The sequence below is a fragment of the Podarcis erhardii genome (assembly GCF_964252035.2).
Source record: "Podarcis erhardii genome assembly, chromosome: 7".
Classification (NCBI taxonomy): domain Eukaryota; kingdom Metazoa; phylum Chordata; class Lepidosauria; order Squamata; family Lacertidae; genus Podarcis; species Podarcis erhardii.
Window position 1 is genome coordinate 64,325,267 of NC_138511.1, and position 24,805 is coordinate 64,350,071.

A 24,805-nucleotide genomic window follows, 5' to 3' on the forward strand; every position below is an offset into this window, starting at 1 on the left:
TTGCTGTTTTAAATAATACTATCTATCAAAGGAGAAAGTGAGATATAGTTAATTTTTAAAATTTTTATTCTGCTTGTTTTCTCTCATTTAAGGCGGGGCGGTATCCTTGCCTTTCACAGCCAAAACAGGACTTATTTTCAGAGTGGACCATAGTAAGAATGATGCACCCTTAGTGGAGCCCACCTTAACTGGAAGGAGAGGAGCCAAAAACAGAAATTCATGCAAAAAAATCAAAGGACAGACTCTGCACTTTGTAAGTTGCTTTGGGTAAGTTTTCGTGGGGAAACAAGTGAGTAACAAATGTGAAGAAGTAGTACAGCCAGGACCCTGGAGCTCTCAGGGCTAGCCCTTTCGATATGTAGGGCTAGCCTTGTTCCTTGGTCAAACATGCCATCATCTGTAATTTACTCCGACCCCCTGAACAGCAGCCAGTGACAGCTCCCAGCTGTCTGGGCTGAGTCAAAAATGTGTCTTTCCCTGTCCTCCTTTTCTTCTGATGGTAATCAACCATTCAAAGGAGCCAGGCCCAACTGCCTGGGGAACAACCGCTGCCTCACAGACCTGTTCGTTTCATTTGCTGCCAACAAAAGAGATGGGCTATTCCTCCTTGGCAGCTGCCTTTTGGGCCACAATGGATTTCAGAGCAAAGCAAATGCACAGTCCAAAAACTCCTGTCACCGTGTGTGTGTGTGTGTGTGTGTGTGTGTGCGCGCACACACACACACACACACACACACACACACACACACTTCTCAAGTCGGGGTTGCTGGGAAGACAACCTCTCTCATTTACCATGAAGGCCAGAGAATAACCCCATCCTGCCTCCTCAGTCCCCTTCAGGTGCCTGATAGTTAATCCTTTGCCCATATTAATCACAGATGGGCTTAGCCTCAGGGCCCATTTCTGTGCAGGGTGATGATGTCAAAGGCTTCTCCCCACGCCACCTCTACTTATACAGTGGTACCTCGGGTTAGACGCTTCAGGTTACAGACTCCGCTAACCCAGAAATAGTATCTCGGGTTAAGAACTTTGCTTCAGGATGAGAACAGCAATTGTGCAGCGGTAGCACGCTGGCAGCGGGATGCTCCAATAGCTAAAGTGGTACCTCAGGTTAAGAATAGTTTCAGGTTAAGAATGGACCTCCAGAACAAATGAAGTTCTTAACCCGAGGTACCACTGTTCCTGGTAAGATGTGTGAAGCAGGGGAAGACACGTATTTGCATTAACACTGACATAAGCTAATGTATAAGGGACGCGGGTGGCGCTGTGGGTTAAACCACAGAGCCTAGGACTTGCCACCGATCAGAAGGTCGGCGGTTCGAATCCCCGCGATGGGGTGAGCTCCCGTTGTCCGATCCCTGCTCCTGCCAACCTAATAGTTTGAAAGCACGTCAAAGCGCAAGTAGATAAATAGGTACCGCTCCGGCGGAAAGGTAAATGGCGTTTCCGTGCGCTGCTCTGGCTCGCCAGAAGCGGCTTAGTCATGCTGGCCACATGACCTGGAAGCTGTACGCCGGCTCCCTCAGCCAATAAAGCGAGATGAGCGCCGCAACCCCAGAGTCGGTCACGACTGGACCTAATGGTCAGAGGTCCCTTTACCTTTAATCTAACGTATACTGTAGGTGCAAATTTTGGGGGAAATGACTATAACTCAATTAGGAATCCAACACATCTCACTGTAATGAGAAAGACTGTGACTAGGTGATCTCTGTACCTGTTCAGTTTGCTGTTGAGGTGCATCATACAACTAACACACATTTAAAGCACATGGCTTCCCCCAAGTAATCCTGGGAACTGCTGTTTGTTAAACTTGCTTAGAACTGTAGCTCTGTGAGGTGTAAATTGCAGTTCCCAGAATTCTTTGGGGGCAGTCATCTGCCTTAAATGCCCTTTACATGTATGGTGTGTATGTGGCCTTTATCTTTAAACTGGACTTCACCCTGACAAGTAGAGGACCGTCCTCTGACGTATCTTCTTTTAGAGAACTGCCCTCTGTAAAGAAAAGGTGTGTGGCATCCTCCTTGCAGCCAGGATTCTGCCCATGTTTGGAGAGACAGTGGATGTACAAAGTAGCCTTTGCTAACCTGTTGCCTTACAGATGTTTTGGACCACAGCTCCCATCAGTCCCAAATCCTAGAATAGACAGCTCTAGGCCTCAGCATTATTCCAATGATGTCGCTGGGTTCATACCAGGGCCCAAAGGCCTTCAAGGCTGCTGCAGCCTCCCTGGTATACATCAGATCCTCCCCCACTGCCTAGCCCATCCCCACCCCAGGAAATCTTCCTAGGGAAAATGATGTTGTGGAGAAGCTGATCTTCCCTGGGAGAGAGATGCAGTCAGCTCACAGGCCTCTGGATCTTGGTACCATCCCCATAACTTGAGTGGAGAAGATGTGCAGGAGCCAAGAGGCCTCAAATAAGGTCCTGGGTCTTTTATTTATTAAAAAATTTATATACTGCTGTTTCATAGAAATACGATACGATATCTTTATTGTCATTGTCCCTTGCGGAACAATGAAACTGAAAAACTACATAAAACTACATAAAAACTACATAAAACTACATAAAACATTCAAAAACCCCTAAAAAACTCTAAAACCCCATTTTAAAATACACTATACTACAGAGACCCCTTATGCTGCGTTTAGAACCAGAATTGCATTTGCGTAGAAACTGTTTCTCAGGCGGCTGTCCTGGCCTTTATAACCCTATACCTTCTTCCAGAAGGCAGAAGCTGAAAGAGATCATTTCCGGGGTGCGTACTATCATGTGCTATCTCTGCCGCTTTCTTATGGCACCTGGCAGCATAGATTTGATCTAAGGTGGGAAGAGTGCACCTAATAATTCTCTCTGCAGTCTTTACAACCCTGGACAGCATTGTTTTTTCCCTGGCCATGCAGCTCCCAAACCACACGCACAGACCATAAGTTAGTACGCTCTCCACAGTGCAATGGTAGAATGCCATCAACAGGTCCTTTTGAGAGATTGTTTTTCTGGAGGATTCTCAGAAAATATAACCTCTGCTGTGCTCTCTTCACCAGGTCTTTGCTGTTTTCTCCCCAGGATAAGTCGTCTCTCAACTCCATTCCCAGAAATTGAAACACCGAGACCTGTTCCACGCACTTCCCCTCAATAATAAGTGGCTGAATATTCAATTTACATTTCCTAAAGTCCACAATGATCTCTTTTGTTTTCTTTAAGTTAAGCAGTAAGTTGTTTTTCCTGCACCACTCCCCCAACTGCTCAACTTCCTTCCTATAGGCCGTCTCCCCCTCTCCAGCCGTAATTAAACCAACCACCGTTGTATCATCTGCGAACTTAATGATCTTATTACTGGGGTATTTGGGGGCACAGTCAGCTGTATAGAGCATGTATAAAAGCGGGCTCAACATGCACCCCTGCGGCGTCCCCGTATTCGTGATGAGATCCGCAGAGACGTGGGAACCCAACCTGACCCTTTGGGAACGGTTTGATAGAAAGTCTAATATCCACCTGCACAAGCATGGTGGAAGTCCCAGGTCTAATAATTTGGGCACCAATCTATGCGGAAGAATAGTATTAAATGCAGAACTAAAGTCTACAAATAACAATCTTGCGTAGTTCCCTTGCTTCTCCAAATGAGTCAGGACAGCGTGTAAAGCCATTGCCCCAGCATCCTCTGTGGATCTCTTTGCCTTGTACGCAAACTGGTAAGGGTCAAGTCCCACTGGCAGACAAGATAAGATGCGGTTCCCCACCAGTTTTTCGAAACATTTCATTATAATGGGTGTCAGCGCCACAGGGCGAAAATCATTCAGACTGTCTATCTTTGATGTTTTTGGCAGGGGTATAATGGTAGCAGATTTCAGACAGGGTGGAACAGTGGCTTGGGCCAGAGACTGGTTAAAAATCTTTGTAAAGATTCCTGCCAGTTGGTCCGAACAATCTCTTAGCACCCTGCCAGCCACCCCATCCGGGCCCATAGCCTTCCTCGTGTTTACCTCCTTTAATATTCGCCTCACTTCTCCCTCTTCCACCCTGGCAGCATTTCCTGTAGGTAGTGACGCCAATAGCTCTGGCATCCCTGTTGGAGTCACTGTTGGTGTCACCTCAAATCGGGCAAAGAAGGTATTCAACTCTCCCACCAATATGACCATTTCAGGCCCATTTCAGAATCAAGGTATTTCAGGTCGACTTTGAAACTCGCTTCCAGGCTCAATTCAGAGTTCTGATTATTACCTACAAATCCCTCACAGGATATCCGAGGGACCACAAGAACAGCCACCAATTGCATATTCATCTTCCAAGGCCTTGCTCCTAAGACTCTGCTGACTGGGATGTGTGACATGGCTTTTTCAGCTGTGACACCCAGAATATGGAATTCCCTCTCTAGAGAGACTCACTTGGGTCCCTTTTTGCTGGCCTTTGGGCAAATGTTAAATTTTTATTTTGCCAGGTCTTTGACATTAACTGAGTTTCTCTCCTGCTGTTTGAGGCTTTATCCTCTGTATTTGTTACTTTTGTGCTTTCATTTTTAGAGTTGTCTCCAATGCTATTCTTACTCAGGACAGACCCATTGGAAATAATTGATGTGACCAGCTTAGGTCCATTCATTTCAATGATTCCACTCTGAGTAGAACTTAGGGAAGCTTTTAATATTTAAAAGATTATTGTATTTTAATATTCTGTTGGAAGCTGCCCAGAGTGGCTGGGGAAACCCAGCCAGATGGGCGGGGTATAAATAATAAATAATAAATTATTATTATTATTATTATTATTATTATTATTATTATTATGTAGCTACAGCCAATAATATTTACTGCTGGTTTTATATTAGATTTTAAATCTTGTTATAAGCCACCTTGGGGGAGTTTTAATGGCTAAGGCACAACATGTGTTTTAAAGAAGCATATAAATGCAGCACCCCTCAAATCCCACAGACAGGGTATCGAAGACAAATAATATGAAGCCCTCTTGTGTCTAACAGGAGAGGATATTTTGAGCACTAAATACCCCGTGCATCCTCCAAGAAATCCACTGAACTCCCGGACTGAAGGAGCCTTACCTTCCACCAGTGACGTTAGCAAGGTGACATTAGCTGCTTTACGCCTCCCAGCAGGTAGATTTAATCCTATCTTCTCCAACCTTTCCCTTAAACACCTTCCACCATTTTTAGATTTTGCCCTAGAAGAGGAAAGCAGAGAGATAAGACAACTTGAGTGGATGGGAAAGAAAAAAGTGGTGTGGGCATATGGGGAGAAACCATACATTATTATTATTAATTGTTCTTCTACAACCACAGGACAATTCAGAAGTCTATTTCAAGATGCAAAGACACTAAAAGGCTACACCATACATTTAAAGCACATGGCCTCTCCCAAAGAATTCTGGGAACTGTAGATTTTAAGGGTGCTGGGAACTGTAGCTCTGTGAGAAATAAATAACAGCTCCCATGATTCTTTGGGGAAGTCATGGCTTTAAACATGGCTTAAATGTTCAGCGTGGATGTAAGCTCTGCAGCTGTTCTCACATGCCGAAACCACCACTCACCCTATCCCTACCTTCCCCAGCTTGGTGCCCTCCAGATGTTTTGGATTGCAACTCTTGCTGTGAGAGGGAAGGGGAGAATAAACAATTTCTTGAATTGTCATCATCCACCTCCCACAGTGGTCCTTCCCTCCTCCAATTGCCACCACAAGGGAGCCTGAAGACCCTCTTGCCCTGAGGGGAATGAGAGGAAGCAAGCCGTAATAGCCTTTTAAAGCCAACATTTCCATTGTGACTTTAAAAAAGAAATCAAATTGATGCTGATCCTTGTAATAATATTATGTAAACCACTGTTATAAGCCTTGTGGAGATGCTGTGGAGGGGATGTTCAGATCCTGAGGACATGTTGGAGCTTAGATGACTCCTAGCAGTATTGGAGCCCCAATAAATGTCTGAACCAGAGGAGGGGGCCATGATCAAGGGAGTCAGGGGCTGGATCCTGTGGAGAGTCCAAACCCCACTTGGGACTGACAAGTGATATGGGTTGTTTTCCTTCTTATTTCGTTAAAATATTTCTCCCCAGGCTTTCCTCACATAGTTCAAGGGGCAGAGACTTACGAAAAGTATTCAAATGCCACCAGAGAGCTGGTTTTCCCACTAAAGGCATTGGGAAGCTTATGGGATATAGATCTTTCTTAAACTGCCCATTAAAAGGTGATCTGAAAAAATCCATGCCAGTAGGTCAGGAAACATTGATGTTACAGGCAGCAAGATATGGGTGGGGTCTGCTATGGGAATCAACAATAAACAAAAATGAATGGAGTTACAGAAATGAGTGAACTCGTTCCAGATCCGTAATGAACTGGATCAGGTTTTTTTTTTGGTTTCTCACCTCCGGAGGACTCCGCCAAGAAGAGAAGCGTTTAGACATTCAGGGGGCGAGAGTCGCCTCTGGACCTCACCAACGGTCACTTTATACTTTGAGGTGGAGCTGAGGAGAGACAGGCGGCCAGGCACAGAGCAGAAGACTTCATTGGGGTTTGTCACCCCTCCAATCAGGGTGTCTTTGTTCATAGAAAGGGCGGAGATGGTGGTGCCATTGGCTTTCGATGGGATGGGCACTAGGAAGGAAGAAAAGCACATTCATGAGAGAGTGAAGAGGCATGGAGCCAAAAACCAAGAATTGTATCTCAAGTATCTGTGACTTTCTGTTTTCTCCAGTTTCCCATTTTCCCAATCTTCAAATTGTTTCTCCAAATTTATGAAGCATTTTTATATGAAAAATAAGAAAAATCCTTTTTGATTAATGTACACATTTTTGAAAACAGCTTCCCCAAATAATGTATTCTATATGCTATTTTCACTAATAATAATAATAATGATAATAATAATAATAATAATAATAATAATAAGTTATTTATAGCCCGCCCACTGTTGGGTGGCTTCCAACAAAATATTAAAAATACAATAAAACATCAGACATTAAAAACTTCCCTAAACAGGGCTGCCTTCAGATGTCTTCTAAAAGTCAGATCATTGTTTATTTCCTTGACATCTGATGGGAGGTGTTCCACAGGGAGGGTGCCACTACCAAGAAGGCCCTCCCTCTGCCTGGTATTCATTTTATTCACTTTCTGAGACACACACACACACACACACACACACACACACACACACACACACTAATGGTTGGTTTGAGAACTGCATCACAAAATTTGGATAAGTGCAAACTTCAAAGAACAGCTGTGTTTTGGATCTCATATTGTTTTGGAAAATATGACAGATAGATTCACTTTTCAATGCTGACTGCGTCAAATTTCTTCTGCATCCCTACTCAAGAATGTCTATGATAAGCTGTGACCAGCTCCAGAGGAGCAGCCATTGAGACCAGTATTAACACCCAGCATCAAGCCTTCCATTTTAATTATCCACAATGCACTGGAGCCACCCTAAGCTGAGGGCATTGTGGGAAGGGGAAATGGTGGGCAACTCACAGCTGCTCACCACATATCACAATGCTGTTGTTTGCTGCTGCTAGCAGCAGTTAAGCCCACCTGGGGGAATTGTGGGAAGGACATTTTGCCAGGGTGGGAGGGATGGTAAAACCCAGAGTCAACCCTTAGTAGCTAAATGAGTGTGCTGCAGCAAAAACAAGAAGTCTCAAAGACTAACAAATTTATTGTGAAGGAAACTTTTGTGGGCTAGAGTCTACTTGGTCAGATGCATCATGAAGCCTTGTTTTTGGTTAGCAGATGGGCATAAAGAATTCTAAACCATGGGACCAAAACACCATGAAATGCAAAGGTTTATCTGCCAACTGAGAATGAGACTTCATGCATCTGACACAGTGGGCTCTAGTCCAAAGAAAAGGTTCTGCCAGAAAAATGGTTAGTCTTTAAGATGCCACAAGAAATCTGGTTCTTACAGATGTGGTGACGCTGAAAAATAATCAAGGAGTGTTGGGGAAAGGTGTTTACGATTATCAAAACAAGACATAACATTGACTGAACTTCTAATTAAGCCCACTGAAAGAGAGGTGATGGTGGGGGAAGGGGGACTCAAGAGAGGTTTTATAGAGAAAAGTGAGGAGAAACTTGGTGGATAAATAGCCTCTAGCATAGTGTCATTTCTAATAGCAAACTCAGGTGGTGCATTCCAGCCAATGGGACTGGAGACAACACTTGGCAAGTCACAAACATGAGGGAGGTATATCAGCATGCTTGAGGGAAACTCCAAATGTTTACTGAAGTACTCGTTTATTAATTTTAAAAACAACAACAACCCAAACACAGACACAAAACAGCCTGATGATGACGGCGCATGATCAGTAACCACATAATGCTGCACTTCCATTAGAAACGGAAAACGGGTAGAATGACGTGCTTGCACTGAATGGCTGAACGCAGTAGAAGTTGATCCATTAGGATGAATGGGGCACTGCCCCACCAACCTCAGTCTGTCCTTCGCCAACCCCCTGTCTTCTTTCTTACGACCCCTTAGCGGGTGGACCTGCCTGTCTTTGGCTTCGCCTCCTCTCCTGTTGTCTTCTTCCCTCCCAGTTCCACTGGGCACCAGTCACCACTGTCTGGATGTGACAAGGGACTGCAACATTTTATTGTGGCATGGCACGCAAATATGCAAAATCACAATGCCTAAACAATTGCAGACCGGCAGAATCAGAATTGCTGCTATACAATTCAAAACACAGCAACCACGTCCGTATCACAATCAAACAGGCACTGACAGTCGTGACTTTTTGTCATCGGTTAAAGACTTTGAGATTTTTCTGCAGGCTTTCCCGGAGAGAGAAGTCTATTCACTAACAGTATATGTTGATACTGTTTTATGAGAACCATATTTTACGCATTTTGTTGTATTTTCTTTTAATTTTGTACCTGGCTATGGCATTGTTAAATGCTCAGCAGTCAATAAACGTAAATACTAGAATAGAACCAAGTTGAATTAAATGATACAAACAAAAGTATTCTCAAGTATTCTAACAACAGCAGGAGCAGGTGGGTTTCATCGCTTTCCTAGGCATACAAAGAGCATGTGAAGGGGATTACCATGATGCTTTGTGCAGCAACCATTTGGTCATTATGTGGAGGGGTTCAACATGCTTATATCAGTTCTCTTCTTTTTATCTTATTATTACACTTACATCCCCGATTCCCTCCAAGACACTTGATTTTTAGCAGTAACAACAATTACACAGCTCTTTTCATCTTAGCTTTATCATCTTATCTCGCATTCATCCTAACAAGAACCTTATAAGGTAGGTTGGTTTAATGCCCAATGTACAAATGGGGAAAGGGAGAATGAAATGAAAATCCAGCCCCTCCCAGGTGGGCCAAACAGGGTCACGCTGGATCGCTTTTCTTCAACCGCTGTTTTAACTTTCTGACACTTCTGTCTTTGACCCTTGTGGTTTTCACTTTTGAGAAACTCCTAAAATCACAAGACTTTCAATTAAATCGAAAGATTTGGCAGCTGAATGTTGCATGTGTGATGACACCAGCTCATTTCTTTCTCTCCTTTCGCGTTTTTGTTTTTTTTTTAAGCCTTTTCAGGCACTACCAAGAAATGTTAAAGCCAGAATGGAAGACTGATGCCAAGATCTGTTTGGAAATCTGGCCTAATTTCAGTACAGGTTTTCAAAAGCATCCTTGCTGGCTGCAAACGTAGCTGCCAGCGGCACACCAACCGGGTCGGGCCTGACCTGGCAGCGGAGCTTCTGCAGCTGGGCGCACTTCCCCACGGCCGAGAACGGCTGCTCTCTGCCGCCAGTTCAGATGTGCAAAGCTGCACCAGGGACAAGCACCGGCAGTCAAGGCGCAGCTCCTTCTGACGCGGAGCCAGGCTCCGATGAAGGAGCCTGCTGTGGGGGTGCCTGTTTGCACCCCCTCTGAAAGTTGCACCCACGGCCACGGCCCTCACGGCACCCCAAACGCTATGCTTTGGGTTGCTGCTCCTGGTTATCGAAGCCTTGCAATTCATTCCAGTTTGCTACATAGCAACTGCTCCAGAACATTGCCAGGCTTAATGGGCAGATCAGCCACAATCACCACATTTAATAAGGGAAATGCAAATGCTCAAATTGGAAAGAGTAGCCTCAAAACTCAACTGGAAAAGGCAAAGCAGCGGGAACCCATTAAGGGGGCCATGACAATCGGTACATTGTGAACCAGCAGCTCCCCAACTTGTTAGCAGAACTATAAAAAGCCAGCACATGTTACATAAAAACGGCAAATGCTTTCGGGGCTAAGAGATGAATGCAAGTCAGCTGAGGGGCAGGGAGCAGTGATGTAACTGGTGATGTCGTCCCACTTCGTTCATTTTTTGTGCATTGTTGAGCCCACCCCATTTTGCAGCTTGTTCTCTCTTGGCATTTTGAAGCTGTTTCTTAAGATTTCGTGATCGTTTTCAAAAACTTTGCTGTGTGTTTAGAGCATGGATTCCAGCCACATAACCAATAACAGGTTTTGGTTTGTGTGATTTTTCCACAGATCTGCGATAGATGTGTACGTGGAAAGGAGATGAGTTGTGTAAAGTGAAACTAATGTTAGCAGGGTTTGTTATTATGAAAAAAGTTCATCTATATATATATAAATACAGTCCAGGGCATTGTAATCCCACAAACTGTCACAGAATTCTGCTCAACGTCCACGCACTTCGATGAGGGCACAACATGGCCAATTATGTGTCATTTTGTACTAAATTTTTTTTAAATGCTGACTTTGTTCAGATCCCTAAGTACGGAGTTCTTACTCAGCTTAAGATCTCACCAAAGAGTAGAGCTGGCAGAGTTGTTCAAAAGCAGCTGGTGACCACAGGTCTCGCTTCCAGATTCAAGGACTATGAGGCATACTTTTCTACTGCATCTGGCCAATGGGTGCAGAAGAGGGGGAGGGGCCCATAGCTCTGCTCAAAGAATTGGTGCAGTGTAGCGGGCATTAAACTTGGAAAATGCAATATGCCCAAGGGTTATGAACATCTAGAAGCCCATGGGGAAATTACATTTCCCAGGTCTACTTTCTAAAGGGGAGAGCAAATGAAGTCCCCTTCCTTCTTTCCTCTCTCACAGTTACTTTCTATGGAGCAGCAGAAGGTAACTGGGTGGGAAGGGAGGGAGGTTTTGGGGGAGCTGGCCACTTGCTGGCTGGAAAGGCTGTATGAATCACACCTGATTGCATGGATCAGAGGAGCAATGGGGTTTGAATTGATTCAGATCAGCTCTGGTTAAGCACCCAAACTGTTTTCTGATGCTAATGATAACTTGAATTAATCCAAGATAATCTGATTTGAGCCACCAGGTATGTGAGCCAATCCAGAAATCACATCCACAGATAGTTGACCCGGAAAGGTCAGGTATCGCTATAAAGAAGAGTCCAGGGTTGCTGTTATGACTCATTCACTACTACTAATGTAATCAATCTTAATAGAAAAGAAATGGAAAATGGCATTGTGCAGGCGGGGTCCTCCCTGAATTCTTAATTCATAAATCACTATTCATTAGGTGCTCATGAATTCACAATTGACTACTTTGGTAGCTGCAAATGGGCAATTCCGGTTAGTCACGAACTCATCAGTTGCTAGTTGCTGTCTATGAACTCCTGAGTTATGTAAGTTGTTTTTGTAATGGGTGATTGGATGCCTGGGCATCACATGTTGCCAGAGAGCATTGGGAACTACTTTTGTTTCTGCCTTAAGTTGTCTAAGCAAATTAAACGAAGTCCAGGGTCAAGAATCACCCTCCTTTTCTATATCAAAAGAAAGAAGATGCTAAGTTGGATAGTCCCTCTTTTATAAAGGCATAGAAGTGAGATGCAAAAAAATGAATGGGCATATGGGGTCTCAAACCACTGAAACGGAAAATATTCTTAATGCAAAGAAGTTACCTGGTGCAAAAGACTGGGTGAAAGATTCCTGCATTGCAGGAGGTTGGACTTGATGAGCCTTGTGGGTGCCTTCCAATTCTATTCTGGGGACTGAACCTGAGACCATCCGCATGCAAATCAGTGGTACACTACCACTGAGCTGTCGTCCCTCCCTGTACTTTTTATTGGAAAAGGGAAATACATTTAAAACATAAAACAAAAGAGACAACCAACAGCAATAATAGCACAACCATTGTGAGATAACTTCTTTATACTGTATTGAACTATTAAAACTTCAAGGGAAACATGGCTGTCTCTTTCATTAAGTAACATCAGAAGTAAGTTTTAGACTCCGCTTAGTCAGAGAGCATTTGGGAACAATAGCTGATAATCAATCATCCCTGTGTCCTGTTTGGCTCTGCAGTGCTGTTTATTCCTGTACAGTGACGATTTTGTCTTGTCATGATTTTAATTATATCATTTTGTGCTACTGTTAAGCCACTTTGTAGATGGTAACAAATGGAATGGTAGAGTATGTATGTATGTATGTATGTATGTATGTATAAATATTTATTATACTATACTATTATTATCATATAAATAGAGGGGCTGCTGAATAGAGGAGTAACTTGCCTAAGGCCACCTAGTAAACTCATGATAGACATAAGATTTCCCTATTTGTAACTCATTCTCTTAGCCCTTAGGTTAGCCCAAAGATGGCTGTTACCAAAGGTACATGGGATGGCCATCTTTTTCTGCTTGCAGAGTCCCACCAAAAGGCACAGCACGTTAAGATGTCCAGTCACTTCCTGGAAGCAGTTTTGAAAGGGTAGCATTTGGGGAAGTAACAAAGAACAATAAAGCTGAATGATGCATGGATGGTCCACTTAAAATCCACCACAAATGGCACTTGTATCACATCAATAACGTGTTGCAGAACATACCCACAAAAAAACACCAGTTTGGAGGACCCCAAGGTCCCAGGCAGTTGGGGTGGGAGTCAAAAGGTGTTGCTGTTTTTTACTGACTATTTTAGATGCAGGAAAGAGAGGCTTGGGAAAGGCAGTCTAGAGTGTTCTGGGGTTGTGGGACTTCAGAATCTACACTGATTCAGTCCTGACACTAGGAAGCACTGCCAGCATTGGCTTGCATTTTCCTATACTTAGTGTTATTAAAAATGAACTTTACTAATCTAATCAGCATGTGGGAACACGTTTCATGCCCTTACCCCGCTTACTTAACATGCATATGATACAGGTCATCCCTGTGTTCTAGCCATTTCCTGCATGATCTAAAGCAGTCCAGAGCATCAAACACATTTCACTCAGTGGATTTCTGAAGCTGTTTATTCCTGTTTGTTTGTTTGTTTCTGAAGTTGTTTATTCCTGAGTCAGTCCACTGGTCCATCTAGCAAGGTATAGTCCAAGGTCTGAAGGAGGGGTCTTTTGCCGTACAGCTAGCTGCAAAGGTGGGGAATTAACATGGAGCCTCTGACATGCAAAGCTATGCTTACTTCTCTATCATTGGGGCCCTAGGCTGCAATGGTCATAGTGGTGGCTTCATTTGAAGGATGCAATAGGGAGCTCACCTGCCTCTCTGGTTTTACCATTGTCAGCTTTAAACTCTACCACATTGGTTCTTTATATAACAATGATAGGGAAACTTTGGCTTTCTAGACCCTTGACCCTAACCATTGGTGATGCTGCCTAAACTTGATGGGAGTCTGAAAACATCTGGAGGGGCACAGTCTTCCCACCACTGTTATTTATTTTATTTATTACCAGCAGCCTCATACTTGGCATTGCTTGAGAAGTCCAAGGAACCCTCAAATCGCTGCAGTTTCAAAACTGGTGGTTTCAAAAGGTTCAGTCCACAAGCCTGATTCAAAAGGGCATCCAGTTGTATACAGACAGAGACAAAAAAAACCCTGCTCCTTGATGTCACGAGCCAACATGCTATAGTTGCTTATGCTATCTTAAGAGGTGAACAGACAGCTTTCTGAAACATAGAGTAGATTTAACTTGATCCAATTGTACCCTAATCCTATATTTATGGAATGGGCTTTTACGTCCTGTGAAAGCTCAAATACAATGCAGAAATTAACAGTTACGGAAACAGAATAAACTGCTGTGTGAATGCAGTCTTGGTCTGTCTTCCTCTTTCCCAGTCTTTCTCCAACTTAATTTTTAAGACCAATTGAAAATAATGATTAATAATGGCGGCGAGTGGGATTTCTAATGGTGCAATTCTTCTGATGTCAGGACCTACCCTATTTGTGGGCCTTGACTCTCCAATGGAAGACCAACAGGGCTGTTCCATCAAGCCATAGGAGAGTGAATAAGATGGGACTGCAGGGTCTTTCCATCAGCTCTGCTAAAAGACCAGCAATTTTTTGGCTCCATCTCTCCTTTAAATATTTCCATTCCTGCTGATCATGACGAGAAAATGCATATCTAAGAAACAGTATCTGGGGTTTTCTTCTTTCCTCCTCCCTCCCAGTTACTTTTCCTCTTGTATTGTGACTTTTAGATTATAAGCCTGAGGACAGGGACTGTCTTCCCATTGCCATTTGCAAGCTGCTCTGGGGGATACATATTTGTTTATTTATTTAGCAATTTTTTTAAGCTACTTGATTGTAAAAAAACACACACCTCTAAGCAGATTACAATAAATACAAACATTAACAATAAACAACAACAACAATTTAGCTCAACAGTTTTCTGTATTGAAAATCCCATCAGTTAACCCCAATTCTCTGCAAAATTACTAGTTTTGGATTGAATTTTCTTTCAAAAAACAAACACCTAACCAACCAAACAAACAAACAAACACAAACACACACACACACACACACACACACACACAGAAGAGCCTTACACTCTTCAGTTTCAATTGTAGACAACTTCAGTTTCTTGGAATGTCAGTGCAATCCCCAGAAACCCCTTTTTAAAAGTAAATATATATTATTTCTTTTCTGTCTGCCTTTCTTAAGGTAAAGGTAAAGGACCCCTGACCATTAGGTCCAGTTGTGGATGGCTCTGGGGTTGCGGTGCTCATCTTGCTTTACTGGCCGAGGGAGCCGGCGTACAGCTTCCGGGTCATGTGGCCAGCATGACTAAGCTGCTTCTGGTGAACCAGAGCAGCGCACGGAAACGCCGTTTACCTTCCCGCCGGAGCGGTACCTATTTATCTACTTGTATTTTGACATGCTTTTATACTGCTAGGTTGGCAGGAGCAGGGACTGAGCAACGGGAGCTCACCCCGTCGCGGGGATTCGAACTGCTGACCTTCTGATCAGCAAGCCCTAGGCTCTGTGGTTTAGACCACAGCGCCACCCGGGTCCCGGGTCTGCCTTCCTTACCAGTACATAACTGACAGAATTTTGCCACTATGACATGATTCCTTCACTTGCACAACTGTTCTTGGTGCTAGACATCTTTGTTCACATCCAATTTGCAAATAAACCCTTGTTTCTTTTAACAAAGACATCCTAAGGGGACTACTGAAATGTCACATGCCAAAACATCAGAGAGCCTCAGTGCCATTTTACAAAATGAGAAAGTGCTTTGGGAGAGGAGAATCTGGAACACAGAGATTCTGCATGGACAGCAGTAAGTCACCTTTCTTCTGCCCACACCACTTCTCCACTCCAAATCTCCCTCTGCAGCGGCTGTGGCTGTAGCTCAGTGGGAGAGCATCTGCTTTACCACCCAGAAGGTCCCAGGTTCAATCCCTGACATCTCCTGGAGGGACCCCTGCCTGAAACCCAGAGAGCCACACCCAGTAATTGTACACAATACTGAACTAGGTGAACCAATAGCCTGACTCAATCTAAGGCACATTCCTATGTTCCTGTATAATAATAGTCCCTTGGTGGGCAACGTGGAGTAGGCCAGGGGGTGAGTGTCTCTTTCACTAAGTTGGGGTGGCTGGAGCTTGGAACTGGGATAAGAACTACTAACTCAGCTGGTCATACTGGGTACTAACATATGCTCTGGAGGGTCTAACCCTGCCTGGCTGTCAGCCATACATTCTCCCCTCCTTCCCATCTAGCATCATGTGTCACCAGCCAAATACTTTTACCAGCTATGGCTGGTATGCCGATTACATTCTTGGACAGCGACAGTCTGGCCGCAATGATTCATGCATCGGTAACCTCAAGGCTCCATAGTTGCAACGTTCTCTCTGTGGGGCTAGCTCTGGACCTGGTTCGAAGGCTCCAGCTGGTCCCGCTCCTCTGAGGGAGAGCTCAGTCTTAAGGTCCAGGCAGGGCCAGCACCAGCATACAGTGGTGGTTCCAAGTTTGAGGTGGTCCTTGGCAAAAAGGGAGGCCCCCTCCTCCCCTGGGTGAATCCCGCTGGGTTTATCTGACGTTAGCAAAGAACCACAATGTTCCAGGCAATGTCAGGCAGCTGGGCCTAACTGTGGTTTTTAATTTCCCACAATGCTTCAGGTGGGCATTGTGTAGGGGTCTTGTGGGAAATAAAAAATGCTGTTAGAGCCAGCTGCTTGGTGCTACTCAGAGCTCTATGTTGGAACAAAATATGTAAAAAGTGGCCCTGTCAGGAAGTTGGCACTCTGGCAGCTGCCCAAGCTGCCAGGTGCCAATTCTGGCCACGAGTGACAGGAAAGTTTTAAGTATTACCTCTCTCACACACAGCCTGGTGCTGCTTCTCAGCTCAAAATTTCCTTCTCCCAAAAGAGTTTCTCATTTAAAACCAAAATCCACAGAGTGACTTTCTTTTATGCCATATGTATGTATAGTTTGCCTCTCAGTCGCTAATATTCTGTTCCTGAAAAAAACGCCCCCTGCACAAAGCCACTCCATACACAACTGAGGCGAAAGGGCGGGTTTGGGAGACTAACCAGGACCATTACAGAAGTGTTGTAGGAAGGTGCCACGGGTTCCCCACGGGGCATATACTCCTCTCAATAACTCCAGTAGCTTCTTTTTTCAATCCAAAGGTGCTTCAGAGTTCAAATTGTGATCCACGATAGAAGGTATTTATGGCAGCACCCGCAGAGGAGGTCAGAGCCCTCAGCTATATTTCAAAGGTGTCCTCTGTCATTAGCTTTGTTCCCCGAGGGGATTTCTCAGGTATTCTGTCTTATCTTGAATGCGCAACCTGAGCAAGGCCTTTGTGTCAAAGAGATCTCTCAGGTACCACAAGCCTTTGAAATGGAAGGGGCTGCTTAGATTCTTCCAGAATCTTTAAAATCACCCCACATTCTGCTCTGTCATTCAGGTGTACGGGAGGAGGGAAAACAAAATATAAATGTCACCAGGTGAAGGAGGAAGTGTGTGACGCAGCTTGCTTCATGACATATTACAAAATTCCTCCATAACAATTGCTCCTGAGTAACGAATTAAGGTGTAGCATGCATGCAGGTAATGAAAAGCGGTGACTCCACAGGTGTGCAAATTGTGAGTGTACAAAGTGCAAAGAAACTGCAGTTGGTACCCCTGGACTGTTTTCAAAATTCTGTTCCTAAATATCGTGGCTGGCCCAAAGCATTTTGCTGCCTGAGAAGGGCAAGATGAGACACCCCCATTCCCCGCCTTCCACGTATAGAGGCTTACTGGACCAGCCGTTGAATCTTATTTCAATACAGGTGACTAGAGATTTGCAAATCTGTCATTTTTGGTTCCTCTCAGCTTCTTATTTTTCCATCTTGAGTACAGTCCTCCACATTAACTTTCAGATTTACTCATTTTACTTCATGAAAATTCATCAACATTTTAGTGGGATTTTTGCCTAGTATGTTATTTTCACTAATACACCCATATGCACCAAATGCTAGTACAGTATGTCCATTTTTGTATGCCTTGCCTGGCTGGAGAACTGTATAGCAAAATTTGAAGAAGTGTGAATTTCAAAGGATGGCTGCGTTTCACTTCACATAATATTTTGGAAAGTGCAAATTACAGAGGTTCCATCCACGTTGGTGAAAGCCACCACACTTGGTATTGTTTTATATAAAACCACTTTGTTGATTAAGTGGTATATATTGACAAATAAAAATAAAATAAATTTAAAAATCCTGCTAGCTTGGGCAGTTCAGGACAGGCCATGTGACGCACACAAAGCTCCGTCCGACATTTCACAGCTGCTTCCTGCCCCACAGCATCTGCCACCTGAGGCAGCTGCCTCATTCTGCCTATTAGCAGGGCCAGCCCAGGAAATACTGTATATATTATAGACAGATAGATTTAACACCCTCACCAGTACAAACATCCTCAGAGCAGCTCCCAAATCAACAACAAGAGAGTTAAAACAAATAATAAATTAGGATTGCAATCCTATACACATTTGCCTGGTAGTCCCATTGAAATCAGGGGGACTTACTTTTAAGTAGGCAGGTATATGAGTTTGGGTCTTTTCTTTGACACCAGGAATAATCACAACTGGTCTGGACACAAGGTTATCAGATGAAGAAGACTTGGGTAAAAGATCAGGGGGAATTTTCCCTTGCAGAGGGGAGAAGCTAGTCAAACAAGTTTTGCTACAATGTTTAGGGCTAACTGATCACTCTGTTTGGGGTCAAGCTGGAATTTTCCCTGAGGTCAAGCTGGCCATTTATTTACTGAACTATGTTTCCATTCTTGTCTTTCTCCAATGACCTGAGCTCAAGATGGGCTAGCAAGTGTGCTATGAAGCTGTTTTTTCCTGCCTCTGTAGCACATTTGCTCTGCTGGAGTGTTTAATCTATCGGCTTTTTACTATATAAAAATCCAGGTAAATACTATATATAAAAATCATTTCCTGCTGGATCCTCATGAAAGGGTGACCCTTTTAGCCATTGCAGGATTTGCCTTTGCAGCAATTTAAAATTTGGCCCAATTTACTTACTACCTTCTCAGTCGTATGATAAATAAAGTTAGACTATATTGCTATTGTGAATATTTCCTTTTGTTGCAATTATGACTACTTTTGTTCTGTGGCTGAAACAAAAATGCTAAATTGACAGACTGACAATTTGGTTGTAATATTTTTGTAGCTCTTTGCTGACTGGGGCTGACAGGAGTTGTCATCCAAACTATCTGGAGGGCACCGGGTTGGGGAAGGTTGACATAGACCTTAGCTGCTGAAGTGATGCACTGGGATCTTTTGAAGGGCCCAGCTGCCACACAAGACCCCTCCTCCCTTGTGCCAAATGTAATGCAGGGGAAAATACAGCTTTTTCTTCCATTTCCCCCTAATATTATACAGTGGTACCTTGGTTTACGAACTTAATCCATTCCGGAAGTCTGTTCTTAAACCAAAGTGTTCTTAAACCAAGGCATGCTTTCCTATAGCAGCGAGGGACTCAACAGAACACACTCAACAGAAAGCGGAAGATGTTCTTATTCCAAGGCAAAGTTCACAAACCAAAACTCCTACTTCCGGGTTTGCAGTGTTTTTAATCCAAGTTGTTCCTAAACTAAGCTGTTCTTAAACCAAGGTACCACTGTACATTGATTTTTCTAAAAGTTACATTCATAAACAGAACCAAATGAAAACAAACCCAAATATATACCCAGAAAATGAGCATAAACCACCCAGACCATAACATTGTATGTATAAAGGAAACGTCAACCCCCCACTAATCCCATTTCACAAATGTGTAATATCAAACACAAGTTATAAGAGCTACTTTACAATTTTTTCCACATTATTCACCTCCCCTGCCTCTCTTTGTCCTTCGGTTTTGTGAGGATGTGTAGAAAGCATGCCTATAGACACTTTTCTTAATTAAGTAGTTATTTAAGCAAAATGTTTTTGCCACTGCTTATTCGTTTATTTAATTATTAATCATTTAAACATTTATTTACTGTCTTACTTAATTATTCCCTTTACAAACTTACATATCATTTTTTTTGTTTCACTTTTAGATTAGGGCTAAATGTGTGTTTTCATTTTGTATAACAATTTTTTTTATAAAAACCTACAACCGCAAAGAAAAGGAATATCTATTTCCCATGATCCCCCTTCGCTATACACTCCTGAGGTGACAGGAAAGTGCTACGCAGCTTTGAGGGGGGGGGTTGCCCCATAGCTCTTTTGGAGCCAGTCAGGGCACTTCCAGCCAACCTGTGAACTGAGCATTCACCCCAACTATGGGGAGATGATATGACTGCGTCAAAGCAAGGCTGCGCGCGCACACACACCATACATTTAAAGCACATTTACAGCATGCGGCTTCCTCCAAACAATCATGGAAACTGTAGTTGACTCCTCACAAAGCTACAGTTACCAGTCATCGTAACAAATGGTACAAGATCCCTGTTACTTCCCTTCTTGCTAAAGGTCTGATCTTGAGGAAAAGTGGGTTTGCTACGCAAGACCTCCCAATCAACTATAACAGCAGCACCCGAATTTGCCAGTATGTGGTAGAATGAATCCCACCCAAAAACAGACTGGAAGCCCCCTCAGCCACTCAATCTTCCTTGTCTCAACCCCGAGTCACCCAACATAGAATAAAGCATAGAACTCTCAAGCAAAGCCTGTTTCAGTTGTGGTTTTTTGCTTTCAAAACAAAGACCTAGCGCTATTCATCGAAAGGCAGGCTAGAGGCACAAGTAATCAATAAAGCTTGCAGATTATCAGTTTCAGGGTGGCCTTGTGTCCTACTTTAGACTGGGCAGGATTATAATGATTCAGGTGGTCCTTGAGGTATCCTGCACCCAAATTGTTAAGTGCCTTGCAAATTAATGCAAGTACCTTGAACCTGGCCCCGTAGGCTATGGGAGGGCTGTGCAAGCTTTTCAAGCACCAGGGCTATATGCTAGCAACCTCATCAATGGTTTAGCTGCAGCATTTTGTACCAGCTAGAGGCCCAATGGTAGCCCCACACAGAGCATTAAACCTGGCTATAATTTTTTACCCTAGTATCAGAGGCAGTATGCCCCTGAATGCTAATTGCTGGGGAATGGGAGCAGGGACTGCTTGTGGGTTTTACACAGGCACCCATGTTTGGCCACTGGGGGAACAAGATGCAGGACTAGATGGGGTTCCGGTCTGATCCAGCAGCCAAGCTCTTCCTACATTTCTCTCTGAGAGCTTCCAGTTTGTCTAGCTGAGTCATTCAGTCTTGCAAAAGAGCCAGGTGCCTCTTGGCAAGGTATATAGGAGGACTCTTTATGTGGCTGTTCAACAGTATAATCCATTTTACAAATCGTGTGCTCGAGACATTCTGTTTTCTTTGCAGAAAGGCCTAGATTTGTTCGGCTTTGGGTGTACATGAACCTCGACAGCAGGGAACAAAGTCCCGCTGTTCTTTGGGGGAGGCTCTGTTTTCTGCGCAAGCCATGGTAGTGTCACTCTCCATTTGTTCAAACATATTTTGATTTCTCGGGGCCAAGAGGCCCTGCAGCAGAGATTATGCTTGGCAAATAATAACGGCAGCAACCATAACAATACTTTTCTGCGGGCAGAATGCAAAATGCGAATTTCCACCTGCCATTTTGGAAATTCTTGGCTGAAAAGACCTTGGGTAGAAGTTGCAAAACCATCTGAACTGCAATCCATAACTTTCTTTTTGCAGGACTGCACCCTAGTTATCCTAATGCCTTCAGTGCGATTATTCTGGAGGAAGCAGTTTGGGAGGAGTGTAATCCAGAGCCTTGTTTACATCAAAGTTTGTTTTCAAACCATGGATCAGTTCTGATTTGTAGATCATATGCTGGAGTAAATGTAAATTGAGGCTGCATTTTAAATTACATTTTAGCCTGTATTTTAAATTATTTGTCCCCCCCCCCCATTAAGCTAGGAAAGTTTCAGAAAAGGGCAACCAAAACAATCAAGGAGCTGGAACAACTCCCGTATGAAAAGCATGAACAAACATGCACAAAGCTAGGAAATGCCAGAAATTGCTTTAACAGCAATTTTTCAGAGTCCTGATATTTAAGCCAAAGCACCAGCAAAATTTGCTAACTCTGATAAATAACAACAAGCAAGAAATACTATAAATAGGTGCGGTTTCACAACTCTCAGCCTAGCCTACCTCAGAGGGTTGTTGTGAAGATAAAGTGGGGGGGAGGGAAAGGCAATGTACACAGTCTTGGAAGGAAAAGCAAGATACAAATGTACAACAAGAAATATGTACAAGAAATGTACTGCCACAAAATGTAATGGTGGTCATCAGCCTGGATGCTTCTCAAAGAGGATTAGATAAATTCACAGAGGATAGCACCATCAATGAACGCTAAGTATGGTGGCTGTTACTATACAGTATCTCCAGTGTCAGTATGTTTCTAAATACAAGTTGCTGGGGAACCTGAGTGGGGAGAATACAGGGTCCTGCTTGCAGGCTTCCCAGAGTCATTTGGTTGGCCACTCTGAGAACAGGATGCTGGACTAGATGGGCCTCTTTTGGCCTGATCCTGCCCTCCTATAGATGCACGAACAGCACTCAGCTTTGCTACTAGATAGGACTCACAGTCTGGCCCTAGACAAGAGTCTTGCAGCTTCAGCTCTGTGCCTGTGGAATGGGAGCCACTGAGGTGAGGCAGATGCACAGAGACTTGCAAACGCTTGGCAAATAAAAAATGGTAAGCAGCGATATAAACAGTGGCAGGGAGGGCTAGTTCAGACAGTCTGACACCAAAGGCAAACAGGTATGTCAAAGGGTATGCAAGGTGGCTTCCAGTAGCTGAAGGGAGTTTCCTGGGATGAAGTGTGTTTCTGGACAAACCTCATTCCTCAGAGCAACGCCAGAGGCTGGGAGCCAGTCATGCCTCCTGCTACTACGATGAGGGTGCAGATACTTTGTGGGATAGCTGAATTCAATAGGGGATTCGCCCAGTCTGTGAAAAGATGGGTCTGTTACATGGCTAGTAGGCATGATAGATAAACGGAGCCTCCATTTTCAGAAGCCAAATGCCAGATGCGGGGCAGCAACAGTGGGAGAAAGCTTTTGCCATTATACCTTTTGCCTTTTCTTGGTGGAAACAAGATGCAGAGACAGATGGGACTTATATCCTTATGGCTGGCATTCCTTGGCCCTAAGGTTGCCATAATGACAACAACAACAAAAACAGGGAAGTTTGGGAGTTCTGCTGTTCAAAAGAAGTTGGTGTGCTGTTCTCAATGTCGGAAGATAATGGTTCAACAATTTTTGTGTTCAGATTTTCACTTTTTGAAATATGGCAACCCTAGGTGAATTATTAACATTTGTTAAATATCAATTAATTGAATTCCTACTCCTCCCTTCCTTCCAAAGGAGCCCAGGGTGATAAACACATCAAAAAATAAATTAAAATTTATTTTTAAAACCCCATCATAGCTAATAATGCTGGGTAGGTGCAAAGAAACCTACCCATGCAGAGTCCTGCATTCTCAGTGTCCTGTCTAAACCAGGTTTCTGGCAGCTGCCTGAGCAGGCTTAGCATGCCACAGGTTTGTGTTGTGAGCAGATATAAGCTATGAGGTGAAAATTCAATTCAGTTCACATTTAAAGGCAAACCTACCTAATTTGCAGTTTCCAAAACACACAGCCATCTTTTGAAATTCACACTCCTCCAAATTTTGCAATCTGTTCTCCACCCAAGTAACGTGTAAAAGATGCACATTATTAAGACACAGTGTGCATAAAAAGATACACATTACTAGGATAATGTGCATAAAAATGGGTTATATTAGGTGAAATCGCTTTGCAAAAATGTGTATATTAGATGGAATTGTATACAGACGTGTAAAAGAAATTTGCACTGAAATGCTGGTGAATTTACATGAAGACTTAAAAATATAAATCTCAAAGTGACGTGGAAATATGGAGAATTAATGTTAAGATTGAAAGAATAAGAAACTGAAACCAAGAGATTTGCCCATCCCTAGGCAGGTGTTCTACTAGTATGCCAACTTTATACACGATTGCAGCAGCCAGCAACTTGGTTTAGATGTGATGCCAGGCACATGTTGCTCTGCACGGATACCTTTTTTACTCACGCCGCAGGGTCACATTTAAATCAGGGCTCGCATTTAAACCAAGTCCTCAGGCTGTTCTTATCTGCAAAATGGCAACAACAGTCACCTAAATCGTAGGGTTGTTTTGAGGGCAAACGCAATAAAGATTATAACAGAATTTGCAAAACTCTACATACATTAAACATAATAGAAACACCTCCACCCGACCCCACCCCATCCATCTTCCCTCTCTCCACCCCCCTTTCTTTTTTCTTTCTTTTTTCTTCTCCCCCTAATGCCTCAACAAATGAAACGGATTTGTAAAAACGTTACATGGAAGAAGAAGAAAAAAAAATACGAGGCACTATACTTCTGTAAAACAAGAAAATCCTTAATAAATAAAAAATATATATTTTTTAAAAAAACAGAGTTTGCAAAAGAAAAGCATTGCATTAATGGCAAATGAATACAGTAGAATCAGAAGTGAAACCAGAGGGGGAGCTGGATTAGGCCCCTAATAATCCTAAACTGCTATTTTTCAAAAAAAAAAAAAAAAATGGGTGCCGGGGGCAGGGGAGCAGATGAGCAGGATTGGAACAGCACTAACAGGAGGAAGTTAACTCATACTTTCTGCCACAATTCTGGCAAAAGTATCTGCTCCCCAGCATTGCTGTTAGTCATTAGAACAGCCAAAAGCCCATCTAGTCCGATATTCTATTTTCACAGTGTACAACCAGATTCCCAATGAGAAGCCCACAAGCAAGATGTGGCTGCAACACCACAACTCCCATAACAGCTGCAATTCCCGCCATCCAAGAAGAACAACTTCCAAAGGCTTAACCCTAACTTTTGAGATCCAAGTAAAATCATGTAGGTTAGAAATTCCTATAAGTCTGACTTTCAAGTAGGGATGGAGGAGAAATTCTATTCGGTTCACATCTGAAGCCAAATCTATCAAATTTGCACTTTCCCAAACAGTATGCATAACGCAGATGTTTTTCGAAATATGCGTTTATCCGCATTCTGCAATGCAGTTCTCCAACCAACGCTTACAAAAACGCACACAGTAGAAGAACG

The 24,805-nt window shown here is 43.4% G+C and overlaps 1 protein-coding gene across 5 annotated transcripts in view; it reads right to left on the reverse strand.

Annotated features, from left to right (window-relative positions):
* The window catches only part of TFAP2E (transcription factor AP-2 epsilon), a 74,012-nt gene that overhangs the window by 7,406 nt on the left and 41,801 nt on the right, over nucleotides 1-24,805 (reverse strand). For all 5 annotated transcript variants that reach the window (XM_081871705.1, XM_081871707.1, XM_081871704.1 and 2 more), the window contains 2 exons: nucleotides 6,359-6,587; nucleotides 5,045-5,163 (listed from right to left, as the gene is read on the reverse strand). In XM_081871705.1, coding sequence (XP_081727831.1) covers nucleotides 5,045-5,163; nucleotides 6,359-6,587 — 348 coding nt within the window. The remainder of the gene's footprint in view (nucleotides 1-5,044; nucleotides 5,164-6,358; nucleotides 6,588-24,805) is intronic.